At 39.5% G+C, this 15,366-nt stretch overlaps 1 protein-coding gene, 2 non-coding genes and 1 pseudogene across 5 annotated transcripts; all 4 read right to left on the minus strand.

Moving 5' to 3' along the window:
• Positions 1 to 1,610: 1,610 nt before the first annotated feature.
• Positions 1,611 to 1,801, minus strand: LOC130328796 (U2 spliceosomal RNA). Its single transcript, XR_008872662.1, has one exon. It is a non-coding gene; the product is annotated as a U2 spliceosomal RNA (small nuclear RNA).
• A 2,089-nt stretch (positions 1,802 to 3,890) lies between these two features.
• Positions 3,891 to 4,082, minus strand: LOC130328830 (U2 spliceosomal RNA). The gene has a single exon (XR_008872693.1). It is a non-coding gene; the product is annotated as a U2 spliceosomal RNA (small nuclear RNA).
• Positions 4,083 to 4,438: 356 nt separating this feature from the next.
• LOC130328741 (uncharacterized) lies at positions 4,439 to 9,212 on the minus strand. 3 transcript variants are annotated; one of them, XM_056553491.1, is made up of 6 exons: positions 7,705 to 9,212; positions 7,321 to 7,455; positions 6,190 to 6,238; positions 6,058 to 6,099; positions 5,305 to 5,394; positions 4,439 to 4,642 (listed from the first exon to the last, which is right to left on the minus strand). In XM_056553491.1, exons 1-6 carry the CDS (start codon positions 8,995 to 8,997, stop codon positions 4,581 to 4,583), a joined length of 1,671 nt encoding a protein of 556 aa, XP_056409466.1. In that variant the 5' UTR covers positions 8,998 to 9,212; the 3' UTR covers positions 4,439 to 4,580. The 3 variants fall into 3 exon arrangements, 1 of the variants encoding a protein (XP_056409466.1); XR_008872612.1 differs by lacking the exons at positions 6,058 to 6,099; positions 6,190 to 6,238 and having other exon boundaries at positions 4,581 to 4,642; positions 5,336 to 5,394; XR_008872611.1 differs by lacking the exons at positions 6,058 to 6,099; positions 6,190 to 6,238 and having other exon boundaries at positions 4,603 to 4,642.
• Positions 9,213 to 11,313: 2,101 nt separating this feature from the next.
• Positions 11,314 to 11,521, minus strand: LOC130328831 (U2 spliceosomal RNA; annotated as a pseudogene).
• Positions 11,522 to 15,366: the final 3,845 nt, after the last annotated feature.

Raw genomic sequence — 15,366 nt, forward strand, 5'->3', positions numbered from 1 at the left:
TACAGGTGTGCGTTCGATTATGATAATATAACATCAATATAAACAGTACTAAGTGATATAACATGGGTGGAATCGGCAATGTGACAAACACATGCGGGAGCTCTGACGAGGTAAACAACATAGCCATGTGGCTGAAAATAAACATAAACAATGGCATCGGTCTATTGTAAGGCGCTCCACTCGCAGCACGCACCGGCATAGCAGTGACAGGAGTATCCACGGACGCGTTGCCAAGCAGACGTCTCTGAACGGAAAACAACCAATCACAGTCCACAGGGCGCGGCTTGCAGCGGAGCGCCCAACATAGTGAGTAAACAACATAGGGAACAACACCATCTATGGAAGAAAAAGGTAAAATAAATACAAAAATAAATAAATGAAATGAAGGCAAGAGATATAAGTAATCCACAATATCCCATGTTAAAGGGTGGGAATAAAAAAAAAAAAAAAAAAAAAAAAAAAAAATTAAAAAAAAATTAAAAAAATAATAATAATAAAAAAAAAACGCCTTAGGATGTCCATATCGGGCGTTTCTAACAGCAACAACCACAAACTAAAATGTACCTTCTGAACACACATAATAAATTATTTAACACGCCAGAATAAATTAATTGATAGAAAATAATTAATAAAAAATGCGATGATCCCTATAAACAGTACATGATTACATAAAAAATGAATTGATATATATAAATACACAAAATAAATGTACATTAAAATACTAATAAAATTAAGTCTGGATCTTAATAATAAAATAGTATAAATAAGGAGTCAACGCTGTGACAGCTACTAACAAAATGTGATGATAAATACTTAGACAAAAGGCGTCCCCATCCAGTATGTCTACACAATCATATACCCATATCTAAAAGATTTAAAAAAAAATAAAAAATAAAAAAAAAAATATATTAAAAAAAAATATTAAAAAAAAAAAAAAAATAATGATAATTAATGGAAAAATAAAGCTATTAAGATGTTATAACCGCTGAATGTTGCAATATCACAAGGCAGTCTCCACCAACTCATTCAAACCAGACGGTACAAGGGTACGGAGTTTAAAGATCCAGAAATTCTCTCTCCTTCTCAATAAGTTGAATCTCTGGGAATTATCAAGTGCAATATTTTCTATAGCCTGAAGTTTCATGCAACTGAAATCAGACTGATGGTGGGTCAGCAGATGCCGAGATACACTATGCAAGGTGAACCCTAAATTTGCATTGCTACGATGTTTGTTGATCCTCTCCCTGAGGCATTGGGTAGTACGACCCACGTACTGTAGGCCACATGGACACACAAGGAGATAAACAACAAACCGTGTGGAGCAATTAATGAAACGCGTCATGATCCTTTTGTTGTTTTGTGTTCAATAAAATTGCTTGATTAAGAACACTTACCTGCATCCTGTGTATACCTGGATAGAGCAGCGCCTGGATCCATTGGTCTTTTTTCTCACAAGTATTCCAGACACAAGCAGAAGCAGCAGAAGCAGCAGCAGCACCACCTTTTGTTTTTTGGCTGCAGCAGCAGCAAGGCCCACAGGGCTGGCTAGCTGGCTAGCCAGCAAGCAGGTAGCAATGAAAGTAGGAATCTTTCTTTTTAACCCTGTAAGGGGGTGGTGCACTGTACCCGAAGATACTGCCATATCGGGTCAATGCATAGGGCGACGGAAGCAAGCTTCGAAATCGGCCCCCGTTCTCAAAAATCCATTTAATATATGGTCCCCAGATAGGGGACGTATCAGATATTAAACTGATAAGAACAGATACTACACTTGATCTTAGCCAAAAGGCCGAGAAGCGATAACCGTGAAAGGGGCGGGCCCAACAAGGTGCCCTTCATGGGCACTATCACTGCTTGCTGTCAGGGAGGCTGCCAGACAATTTTCCATGCACACTCTGGGCTGGGGGGCAGTCAACCACCAGTACACACAGCAGAACCTAAACCCATACCATTATTGCTAAGCAGCAAGACAGGGGCCCATTGCACTCCCACGGGGCCTTTTTAAATGCAATCCATAACCCGGATTTGCCAGGAACCCTTCTTACTCCTCCTACTTGCATGTGACACTGGGCTTAGGATCTGCATAGGAAACACACACACAAGCACACACCTACCTTTGTTGCCTGCAGATGCCTCCTTGGCTGTCCCCAAACGGTATCAAACCAACACCCACGGGAAGCTGTAAGCATAGAGGACATGCCTGCACCCCATTGGACTTACCTGTGTGGGTTAAACCCGGGTTATTTGACAACCTATGGCGGTGATGGTTCTGCTCAGGCAGAGCAGTGCTGATGCTCCTCATAAAGCTGTCGCTGCTGTGAAGGTTCTAGGTGACATCACAAATCCCTATGGTTACATACACAACAAAGCTGGGTTGTTGTTGTTTACACTCTGCAAGGCCTGTGGAAGTGAGTGACATCATAGCACTGTAGTTCTGAGGGTTCTAGATGGATGCAACAATCTCCTGTTGCTTCTATGAAGGCCATAATAGACGACATCACCAAACAGCTCCATAGTCACATACACAGCAAAGGAGAGATGTTGTTTACACCTAGTGATGTCAGTGGTATTGAGTGACATCACAGCACAGTGCTAAGGCTCCTGGGCCTGGACACAGCAGCGGCTGCAATATCTCAACGGAGAATACGTTTATATATATGTGTGTGTGTGCGCATATATATATATATATATATATATATATATATATATATATATATATTTCTCCGCCGAAATCACTTTTAAACCCATTTCCCCTTTTTTTTCCCTTCTCTTCCTCTTACTTTTTTTTCACGTTTTTTTACGTTTTTCTCCTTTTCGCCTCTTTTCTGGGCGTATTATTCTTCTTTTTCTTCTTTTTTTTCGTCTAATGCATACCCCATCAGTGCAGCAATGCTTATTCAATACCGCCAGCAGATGGAGACACTGGGGGATAATTTTCTAAGGATTTATACTGATTTTTCCTGTCTGAATTTGTCGCACAGAAAGTTGCAGGCCAAATATGTGTGACATTTCTGCGACTTTAGCTTCTAGAGCATTTTTACAACATTATACATAGGTGCTGAATACATAAAAAGCGACTGTTCAGCGACAGACAAGTCGCATCGGCTGAAAGTAGGCCAGAATGTCAGTCCATGTTGGAGCAGGTTTAGATACAGTCTAAAGTATAGATCTCAAAGTCTGTGCACAGAATTTAGCAAGGGCCTCGCACCTTCTGATGCATCAGGTAGGTGCACAATAGCATAGCCTAACCCTCTGTACTTTGGTCTATATTGATGCGGGACATAGACAGCCAGCTGATGACCAATCCATTAGTGCAATGGATGGCTGGAAGCATTTGTCTTTGCCTTTGCAATACCACAGAAGCAATGCATGGTCAATGTACAGCAATGACACACCTGTGTGAACAGCCAGGAGACCCCCCCCCCCCATGTTATGTTACATAGTTACATAGTTAGTACGGTCAAAAAAAGACATATGTCCATCAAGTTCAACCAGGGAATCAAGGGGTAGGGGTGTGGCGCGATATTGGGGAAGGGATGAGATTTTATATTTCTTCATAAGCATTAATCTTATTTTGTCAATTAGGAACATTCAGCACCCACCCGCTATCAAGGCAGCTGCCTATCATGTCATGCCCTACCTGCACAGGTGTGCTGGCTACTCAAATGATCCAATTAAGGAGGCCATTTAGTCAGCAGCAGCAGAAGTCCTGTGCCTGGACGCTCCAACAGCGGCCAGACACAAGCAGAAGCAGAAGCAGCAGAAGCAGCAGCAGCACCACCTTTTGTTTTTTGGCTGCAGCAGCAGCAAGGCCCACAGGGCTGGCTAGCTGGCTAGCCAGCAAGCAGGTAGCAATGAAAGTAGGAATCTTTCTTTTTAACCCTGTAAGGGGGTGGTGCACTGTACCCGAAGATACTGCCATATCGGGTCAATGCATAGGGCGACGGAAGCAAGCTTCGAAATCGGCCCCCGTTCTCAAAAATCCATTTAATATATGGTCCCCAGATAGGGGACGTATCAGATATTAAACTGATAAGAACAGATTTTTTTTTTTTTTAACTTGGCTGCACCTTCACAGGTACACACCTATTTTATTTAAGTTTCAAGTTTTAACATAGTTACATAGTTACATAGCATTAAAACCAGGGGAACATAAAAAACTTACAATTTTACAATTTCACATATGCCAGTCGGTAAAATGCCATTTTAAGAATGCAAACTCATCACTTTGTTTATCGATTAAAAGATAGATGTACATTTCACTTAATATCATTCCAATAACATCATCGAAAGATAAAATGTCCTTTTTAAATAATAAAATATTCCTATTTTTCCACAGAGCTGCCTTCACACAGTTTATTATTTGCCATGCCTTCCGTTTCTCTTGTTCGCCGGGACAATCCAAACACCCATATAAAACCATATTATAGTCCAAGTCTTTTATAGCAGCAATTTTGTTTAAAAGTGGCAGCATTTTAGTCCATATCCTTCTAGAAAAATCACATGTCCATAAAAGATGTAAAACAGTCTCCTCTTCGTGGCATCCCTCTCTTGGACACTTTGCTGTGCTTGCAAATCCTCTACGGTGTTGGAAAGCCCGGCACGGAAGGCAACTGTGGATGCAGCTCCAGGATAAGTCCTTCTGTGAGTTAAAAAGATAAAATGAGTTCACAATTCTCCAGATTTCTTTACATTTATCATCATTAAAATTTCCAACTTGGCACATGTTAATATTGTTTAAAATGACTCTCGTAAGTTTTTTCCCATCGATTAGAATATCTTTACTAAAATCAAACAGTTTAAAAAGAGAAACAATCTTTTCTAAAATACAATAAGTAATAGGGAGGTTAAAAGCATAAGGGTGTTTAAGATCTGTTTCAAACCAACCATGGTGTCTCATGAGATTACCAACATTATAGCGCAAAAAGAACGACCAATAGTTGTCTTTAAAAACATTCTTAAGACACAATGAAAAGAATTTTGTATAAAGGAACGCAGTAAAATCAGTAAAACTTTTCCCCCCTTTCTCTTTAGGTTTAGATACAATTTCTCTTTTTAACTTCTCATATTTGGAATTCCAAAAAAAGGTGTAACAGACTTTTGAGACTTTACGTATTATATGTGTGTTAGGTGGGAACACTAAACTTAAATATAAAAGCAAAGGTAAAATCACCATCTTTAAAATCAGCACTTTTCCTTCCATTGTAAGGTCTCTTAGTCTCCATACACATAATTTTTGGTTCACCTTTTGCATTGTTAGCTCCCAGCTTTCGTTTCCATTATTTAATTCATTAAAATACACACCTAAAATTTTTACTTTTTCTACTACCGGTACCTTTATGTCTCTTGTATCCAGCTTGCCGACTTTTAAAATCTCGCACTTGTTAAAATTCACTTTAAAACCAGAAGCACAACAGAAATAGTTAATTTGTGTTAAAGTTTTTTTAAGTGCCAGGCTATCTTGACATGTCACTGCTACATCATCCATATAACTGACTACTTTAGCTTCAAGACCATTTCCTCCGGGGAGCCTTATCCCACGGATCTGTTTATCACCTCTTATGACACATAAAAGTGGCTCTAGTGCACAAATAAATAAAAGGGGTGATAGGGGGCAACCCTGCTTCACACCAGATTTTAAAGGAACCATTTCAGTCTTAAAACCATTAATTAAAATTTTGCTAAAACAGTCATTATAAAAGGCTTTGAGTGACGTTAAAAAACCTTCTGGTATGCCCATTTTATTTAAAACATTAAATAAAAAACAGTGCGAGACTCTGTCAAATGCTTTTTCAAAGTCTATTGTTAAAATTGCTAAATTACTTTTCCTTATTTTAGCATCTTCTATTATATCTTTTATGAGGTTTAAATTTTCCCACATGTTTCTACCCGGTATACCACACACTTGATTATTATGTATTAATTTATCTATAACATTTTTTAGTCTGTTTGCACATATTTTAGCCATTATTTTATAATCAGCGTTTAAAAGGGTTATTGGTCTCCAATTCCTAATATCCTCTTTATCACCTTTTTTAAAGAGCAGAGAAACCTCACCCATTTTCCATGACTGTGGTAAAATCTTGGTATTAAAAACATCTGTAAAAAGAGATAAAAGATCATCTTTTAAAACCTCATAAAAAACCTTATAAAATTCGATTGGCAGGCCATCAGACCCTGGTACTTTACCCAAATTAAAACTGTTTATGGTATCCAATATTTCCTTCTCTGGGATAGACTGTAAAAGAAAGGATTGAGAATTATTCTCTAAAACACGTTCTATTTTGTTTAAGGCATCGTTCATGAAATTAGCATCTATTTTTTTCTCATTAAAAAGTTCCCTATAATAACATTGTACTTTAAATAAAATTTTATTCATCTCCACTTCTCCTTCTAGTTTTTCGATATGGACTCTTTTTTGATTAGATTTTTTAAAAAAATATCTTGTACATTTTTCGTTATTTTCAATATGTTTGATTTTAGCTTTAAAAATGATCTCTTTACCTTTTTCATTTAAAAATGTTTTTATTTCTTTTTTAATGTTAACAATATCATCTTTTACATCTATCCCTATATTGTGCAATTTAAAAAGAGTTTGAAGATGTGTATTTAAAATATCATAACAATGTCTTTTATCTTTAGCTTTTTGGATACCTTGTTTTATAAAAAAATCTTTAGTTTTTTTCTTCATATTTTCCCACCATACTTTTATATCTATATTTGGGTCTCTATTATTTTTACATTTATTATAAAAATTGGCGTATTCTGTTAAGATTATTTTATCTTCTAAAAGAGATATGTTCAATTTCCATGAACCAATACCCCTCTTAAAACCAGGAACAGGATTTAAAACAAATAGAAGACATTTATGATCAGAAAATATATTAGTTAAAAGCTCACATTTGGCAGGTAAAACATTTTGAGAAGAGAAGATAAAATCAATCCTCGAGCTACAATTCACATTACTCCATGTAATGCCTTCAGTATCAGGTAAATTTGGATTACATTTTTTAAAAACATCTATAAGCCTAAAATCTAAAGTAATATTTTTTAAAATGTTAGATGTCTTATCATAATTTCTACTAGTAGCTCGAGAATATCTTTTCTCACCTCTTAAAACACAATTAAAATCCCCAGCTAAAATCAAAGGATAAGAATCATTAATAAAAAGAGGTAAAATCTCTAACATCTCTTCTCTTTCTTTTTTATCAGGTGAACCATAAAAGTTTAAAAACTGCCATGTAAAACCATTTATAAAAGCTTTAACTAATAAAATCCTTCCTGGTAAAATCTCTTGCTTAAAAATTATATTAACATTACCCTTAAAAAGTATAGCAACTCCTCCAGATTTAGATGCGTTGGACCCTGACCACACTGAGGGGCCATGCTTCCAGTCTTCTTCATATTTCTTGTATGATGCTTGGTGAGGGATGCCACATTCCTGTAAGAAGAAAACTGATGCAGACAAAAAGGATAAAAAATTAAAAATAGCAGTTCTTCTTGCGTGTGTCTTAAGGCCCCTCACATTGAGGGAGAGTCCATGGAGCGCCATCATTAAAGGTTACAGAGAGACCACTTTCAATATCTTTGTGCACATTCTATCTCATCCTCATCAGCCAGACCCCCAAAACTATCATTTTCCCCTTCTGATCTCACTGTCACCAGAGATTCCGGTGAGCTGCTACCGTCTGACTCCTCCATTACCTCCTCCTGAAGATCCTCCGGTAGGGGACTAAGGAGAGGATTCCTCTTCGCCGGAACAGGGGTTGTCCCGTCTCCGTCACCTTGCCCAGTGTCCATCTCCTCCCCGGGATGACCTGTCGGAGCCACCCCGGGCAGCTGGTCGGGCACAACGACTTCCACCGTGTCGGGAACCATGGACGAGTTGCCTGTTTCACTTGGGGAGGGGGCTGGAACACCTGATGGCATCCCTACCCCCCCCTCTTCTTCCACAAACGCCTCTTCTCTTCCTGTTCCGGTCTTTCTTCTCTTAGCCCCAACATTTTCTGGCTTCCTCAGGGGGGCACTCTGAGGCTTGCTGACAGCTTCATCCAGGTTACTACCCCTCTGCTGCGAGAGAGGAGCTCCTGTCTGCCATGCTTTCTTCTCCTTTCTTCTTACCTTCATGCTGGAGGGTTTCTCATATCCATCTTCATCAGAGGTAGCAGACTCACCATGTTGATCAGTTGGGTTTTCTTCTGGTTTGCTGTCTTCTCTGTTCATATGACGGGGGTCTGGCTGGCTTCTCTGTTGTTTCTCTTTGTTTCTGTGAGGACAAGAAGCATACAAATGGTCAACTCTGTAACATAAACTGCATTTCTTTTCTTTTGTGCATTCTCTGGAGGAGTGCTCAGTGCTGCCACAATTTGTACATGTACTCTCACATACGTTTTTATCATGTCCATATCTTCTACAAGCTCTGCAGAAATTGGGCATTCCTGGGAAAAACACGTCACCATTTACATTTCCTAACTTGAACCGAGCTGGAGGCATAACCTTTCGTCCTGGGAGTAATAGATCTTCTTTGAACTCAACCAGAAACTTCCACTTAGAGGACCATATTCCACACTCATTCATCACTTTCCCTCTATTTATAATTTTTTTACAAAAATTCCTTAAAAACACAACAATTTCATCTTCTTTAACGTATGGAGAGTACATTTTTATAACTAAAAGCATAAGTTCATCGGGAAAGTGCTCAACAATTCTTATTCCACTCAAGCGGGCATCTCCGCTTACCTTCTTCATCTGTATAACAAAGTCCTTGTAAATACCTCCTTCCGTAAAAGTAACATCGTATACTCCTCTTTTCGGATAATCTTGGATGGATAATATCTCATGCTTCCTTAATCCAAAGACGCCCAGCAGAACTTGCTCCACGATGTACTTCAGGTCCCGGTTCTTTCTCTGGTCCTCCAAGTACGATATACGTACTGAGTTCTTGAGCTTGGCATAAGATGGTACCATGCCTGGATCTCCGTCACTGGCTGACGCCATGCTCACAATCAAGCGCACCAAAGAGACACTAGGTCCCTAAGGCAAAGGGGGATCGCAACTCTACACTGAGGTGGGCCCCCTCCCCAATAGCAGCAAGGGACTTAAGCCCAACGAAGGGCGATGTCCCAGGGCCGAGGAGGGGGGTCTCAGAGCACCCACAAAAGCAGGAACCGGATCAGCCAAGGTATATCCCTATACCTTAGCCAAAAGGCCGAGAAGCGATAACCGTGAAAGGGGCGGGCCCAACAAGGTGCCCTTCATGGGCACTATCACTGCTTGCTGTCAGGGAGGCTGCCAGACAATTTTCCATGCACACTCTGGGCTGGGGGGCAGTCAACCACCAGTACACACAGCAGAACCTAAACCCATACCATTATTGCTAAGCAGCAAGACAGGGGCCCATTGCACTCCCACGGGGCCTTTTTAAATGCAATCCATAACCCGGATTTGCCAGGAACCCTTCTTACTCCTCCTACTTGCATGTGACACTGGGCTTAGGATCTGCATAGGAAACACACACACAAGCACACACCTACCTTTGTTGCCTGCAGATGCCTCCTTGGCTGTCCCCAAACGGTATCAAACCAACACCCACGGGAAGCTGTAAGCATAGAGGACATGCCTGCACCCCATTGGACTTACCTGTGTGGGTTAAACCCGGGTTATTTGACAACCTATGGCGGTGATGGTTCTGCTCAGGCAGAGCAGTGCTGATGCTCCTCATAAAGCTGTCGCTGCTGTGAAGGTTCTAGGTGACATCACAAATCCCTATGGTTACATACACAACAAAGCTGGGTTGTTGTTGTTTACACTCTGCAAGGCCTGTGGAAGTGAGTGACATCATAGCACTGTAGTTCTGAGGGTTCTAGATGGATGCAACAATCTCCTGTTGCTTCTATGAAGGCCATAATAGACGACATCACCAAACAGCTCCATAGTCACATACACAGCAAAGGAGAGATGTTGTTTACACCTAGTGATGTCAGTGGTATTGAGTGACATCACAGCACAGTGCTAAGGCTCCTGGGCCTGGACACAGCAGCGGCTGCAATATCTCAACGGAGAATACGTTTATATATATGTGTGTGTGTGCGCGTATATATATATATATATATATATATATATATATATATATATATATTTCTCCGCCGAAATCACTTTTAAACCCATTTCCACCTTTTTTTCCCTTCTCTTCCTCTTACTTTTTTTTCACGTTTTTTTACGTTTTTCTCCTTTTCGCCTCTTTTCTGGGCGTATTATTCTTCTTTTTCTTCTTTTTTTTCGTCTAATGCATACCCCATCAGTGCAGCAATGCTTATTCAATACCGCCAGCAGATGGAGACACTGGGGGATAATTTTCTAAGGATTTATACTGATTTTTCCTGTCTGAATTTGTCGCACAGAAAGTTGCAGGCCAAATATGTGTGACATTTCTGCGACTTTAGCTTCTAGAGCATTTTTACAACATTATACATAGGTGCTGAATACATAAAAAGCGACTGTTCAGCGACAGACAAGTCGCATCGGCTGAAAGTAGGCCAGAATGTCAGTCCATGTTGGAGCAGGTTTAGATACAGTCTAAAGTATAGATCTCAAAGTCTGTGCACAGAATTTAGCAAGGGCCTCGCACCTTCTGATGCATCAGGTAGGTGCACAATAGCATAGCCTAACCCTCTGTACTTTGGTCTATATTGATGCGGGACATAGACAGCCAGCTGATGACCAATCCATTAGTGCAATGGATGGCTGGAAGCATTTGTCTTTGCCTTTGCAATACCACAGAAGCAATGCATGGTCAATGTACAGCAATGACACACCTGTGTGAACAGCCAGGAGACCCCCCCCCCCCCATGTTATGTTACATAGTTACATAGTTAGTACGGTCGAAAAAAGACATATGTCCATCAAGTTCAACCAGGGAATTAAGGGGTAGGGGTGTGGCGCGATATTGGGGAAGGGATGAGATTTTATATTTCTTCATAAGCATTAATCTTATTTTGTCAATTAGGAACATTCAGCACCCACCCGCTATCAAGGCAGCTGCCTATCATGTCATGCCCTACCTGCACAGGTGTGCTGGCTACTCAAATGATCCAATTAAGGAGGCCATTTAGTCAGCAGCAGCAGAAGTCCTGTGCCTGGACGCTCCAACAGCGGCCAGACACAAGCAGAAGCAGAAGCAGCAGAAGCAGCAGCAGCAGCACCACCTTTTGTTTTTTGGCTGCAGCAGCAGCAAGGCCCACAGGGCTGGCTAGCTGGCTAGCCAGCAAGCAGGTAGCAATGAAAGTAGGAATCTTTCTTTTTAACCCTGTAAGGGGGTGGTGCACTGTACCCGAAGATACTGCCATATCGGGTCAATGCATAGGGCGACGGAAGCAAGCTTCGAAATCGGCCCCCGTTCTCAAAAATCCATTTAATATATGGTCCCCAGATAGGGGACGTATCAGATATTAAACTGATAAGAACAGATTTTTTTTTTTTTTTTTTTTTTTTTTTTCTTTTTTTTTCCTCAGTTACAGACTATTGTTTGGACGATCATCAGGTCACCTACCAAGACTCGTCACTTAAAACAATATCTGAAAAAACATCATACGGAAAAAACTAACTAAGGGAACCGAGTGCCAAGAAAAAGTGACCAAACAACAAAACAAAAAAACATGTCAAAAACAATCACAGAAATTGGTCAAAAACTTACAGCTTTCTCCTTTACGTACTTCTTATAAATTTTTCCATCGTGTATGCATCCAGATTTTCTCCGCTTCTTCTTCACCAATTCTCTTTTTGTCCAGTAGAAAGATAGTAAAAATCCTTCCTAAAAACAATCTTTTCAATTCCCTCGGAGAAATAACAACATTTTTAAAAACAAGCAAATTGCGTGAGTCCCATAAAACCTCTTTAAAAACAGAAAAAAGAATCCAATTAGTACGTGTATCTTCCTTTTTACTAAGATCTTGACCAATAAAAACTTTCTCAAAAGAAAAACTGTTATATCCAGTGAGTTGGATTAAAAACTTCTTTAAAAACATAAAAAATTCTTTTGCATAAAAACAGTCCCAATAAAGGTGCACTAAGTCTTCTCTACCTCCACAACCCTCTCTTGGGCATCTGTCACTTATTCTCAAACCTCTTCCATTTAAAAAAGATCGGGTTGGGAGGCAGCCATGAAAGGACATCCAACTAACGTCTTTTTGTCTGTTTGATAGTCCAATAACTTTAAAAAACTTCCAAATCTTCACAGACTGAGCATTAGTGCAGAATGGTACTTCATATAATCTCTCATTTTTCCTTATTTCTTGTTCTATTTTCTTTTTATCAGGTTCACCTAAAGAGCTCAAACCAAATTGATCATTGAAAGACCTGAGGAGCACATAGAAGGTAGGTATCACATGTGCTATGGGTCTCCTCAAATCCCTCTCACACCAGCCCCATTTGGAAAACAACCATCCTGCAAGGTATTTACTCATGTCTGCCGCCCTATTATTGCACTGTATCAATTTAAAAATTAAAAGAAAATAGTGCACCTTTAAAAACAGATCAATGTTTGGAAAGTTATATCCGCCCAAATTCATACTCTTCATCACTTCTTCTCTTCTCATTTTCTCCATCTTAGACCCCCAGAAGAACACAAAAAGCTTCCTTGTGACTCTCCTAGTCCATAACTTCCCTGGAGGAAGCACCATAGCCGTATACAAGAGAAGCGGTAGGATTACAGACTTAATGATAAGAACTTTCCCTTTAAGTGACAAGTTCCTTAACCTCCAGAAGGATAGCTTCTTCTCAATTTTACTGTCCAAAGTCTCATAACTTTTCTTTCCTTTGAGGTCTTTATCAAATATCACTCCTAGCACTTCAATGTCTTCTTTTTCCTTAACACCATCCACTACTATATTCTCTTGGTTCCCAAAACTGCATAATTGGCACTTCCCCCAGTTCACATTCATCCCAGCCACACAACAAAAAATCCTCACATGCAAATTTACTCTGTTGAGATCTGCTTGGGATGTACAAGTAAAAACCACATCGTCCATATAACTTAAAACCTTTAACTTACTACCATCACTACCTGGAATAAAAACACCACTCACACATTTATCTTTCTGCACATTCTTCAACAGGCCCTCTATAACGCATATAAACAGAATTGGGGAGAGTGGGCATCCCTGTCTGACTCCAGACAAGACATTAAAAGCAGGCCCCACATGCCCATTTACTAAAATCTGACTTGTCACCCCATGATAAAAACTCATAATAACAGATAATAACTTTTCTGGAATACCTAAGTGTTTTAAAGCAATGAACATAAAATCATGTGCAACCTTATCATAAGCCTTTTCGAAATCTATGGACTCAACAAACAGTGCATTCTTGTTAAAGTTACTGTAATAAATAGAGTCTCTTAAAAGCAATAAATTATCTGTTATTTTTCTTTTCGGTACTGCACAAACTTGGTATTCTCCCACAAGGTGGTCCACTACATCACTCAGTCTATTAGCCACAATCTTAGCAATTATCTTGTAGTCACAATTTAATAAAGTTATAGGTCTCCAATTTTTAAGATCTCTGCCATCACCTTTTTTATGAATTAATGTTATGACCCCTTTCTTCATAGATTCAGCTAAAACACCTGAGTTAAAAACATATTGCACCACCCGTGTAAACTCTTTACTTAAAATATTCCAGAACGCGGAATAAAACTCAGCGGGGAGACCATCACAGCCTGGTGTCTTCCCTTTGGCCATCTTATCCAGGGCCTGCTTGATCTCCCCTTCACTAACATCATCAATCAAAAAATCTACTTTTTCAACAGGAACATTATTTTCCAAAATATTACAATAATCATTCATCTCCGTCTCACTGGCTCTGCTCTTATTACTAAAGAGTGTCTCATAAAATCTGCCAATCTCCTTCACCATCTCCTCTCCAAAAACTTCCCCCGTAGGGGTAAAAACAGATTTAAAAACACCTTTAGCATTAAAACATTTTTTAAAGAAATACCGTGTACACTGCTCATTTTCTTCTAGGTGCTGCACTTTAGACTTATATACAATATTCCTTCCCTTTTCCAACAACCTTTTTTTCATCTCCCCCTTCACCTTAACAATCTCATCCTCCACCTCCACACCAACACGTTTAAACTTATAGAGAGTCTCTAACCGGGATACAAGCCTTTCATCACTCCTCCTCTTCTCTTGTGCTCTCTTTATGCAAAACATCTTAAAGAAATTAGAAAACTCTCCTTTAGCCCATTCCCACCACACTAAGACATTACTAAAATCAGGTTGTTTAGAAACACAGGATAAAAACACATGATTAAAACCAGCCATTACTTCCTCATCTTCCAATAGACTTACATTTAATTTCCAGAGCCCCCTCCCAAAATGAAGGGACTCTGTGACACTTATCTCAGCCGACACCATCTTGTGGTCTGAGAAAGTTGACATCATTTGATTGCACCGGACCACCTTAATCCCATCAGAGACCAGGATGTAATCGATCCGGGATTTACAGCGGCCACTATCTGATATGTACGTATATCTTTCATCAGTGCTAACCATCAGTCCAACATCAGTAAAATGCAAGTCTTGAATAATTTGATTTAAAACATTGGAAGTAATATCAGTTCTAACCTCAGCAGAGCTCTCACGATCATTGACGGATCTAATGCAGTTAAAATCGCCAACAATAATAGTATCTTCACGACCAGGGATAAAAAACTTAAGGGACTCTAAAAAAGACAAACGTGCTTGTTTTTCTGCTGGAGCATACACATTAAAAATTCTCATCCTCTGGCCCAAAACCTCAAAAATTAAAACCATACAACGACCAGGTACTAAAGTTTGGCAATTTAAAACTTTAATGTCCCTGTTTCGCAATAAAATCCCAACACCTTCATTTTTGTTTTCTGCACATGTGGACCAGAAGGACTGCCCACACTTCCACTCATTTGCATAAGGTGCTGACTTTATTGCACACTCCTGTAAACATATCACATCACTTCTAACATTCTCAAGAATATCAAAAATTGCAGCTCTCCTAATTTCAGACTCAATACTTCTTACATTAATAGTTGTTACAACCAAAGTCATAATAACTAGGAAAAGAAAACCAAATGCTTTAAAATCCATCTTAACTTAGAAATTAACATTTTGGCCTTCAACTTTCCTATGTAAACTTGCAAAACAATCAGGCGACCCTATGTTAGAGTCCCTGTCTATTTCATTATCACTACCAAGAACAAGGGCTTCCTGATCCTCAGACCAGCTCCCTGTCTTACACCTTTTATTCACAACCTGCACATCCTCATCTTCCTCCTCCTCTTCTTCCTTACTGCGAGAAACTCTCTGACCAGGTGTTAGAGATCTCTGAGAT

Source organism: Hyla sarda, unplaced genomic scaffold (genome assembly GCF_029499605.1).
Source record: "Hyla sarda isolate aHylSar1 unplaced genomic scaffold, aHylSar1.hap1 scaffold_314, whole genome shotgun sequence".
Classification (NCBI taxonomy): domain Eukaryota; kingdom Metazoa; phylum Chordata; class Amphibia; order Anura; family Hylidae; genus Hyla; species Hyla sarda.

Bases quoted from the DNA above. Each gene is read 5' to 3' on its own strand.
- LOC130328741 (XM_056553491.1), bottom strand. From the start codon at position 8,997: ATGGCGTCAGCCAGTGACGGAGATCCAGGCATGGTACCATCTTATGCC. The intron at 6,239-7,320 runs GTAATGTTAATA...TTTCTTTTACAG, and splicing joins AGTTGCTATACTTTTTAAGG to TCTATCCCAGAGAAGGAAAT. The intron at 5,395-6,057 runs GTGAGGTTTCTC...CTGGTTTTAAAG, and splicing joins ACCACAGTCATGGAAAATGG to TGAATTTTAACAAGTGCGAG.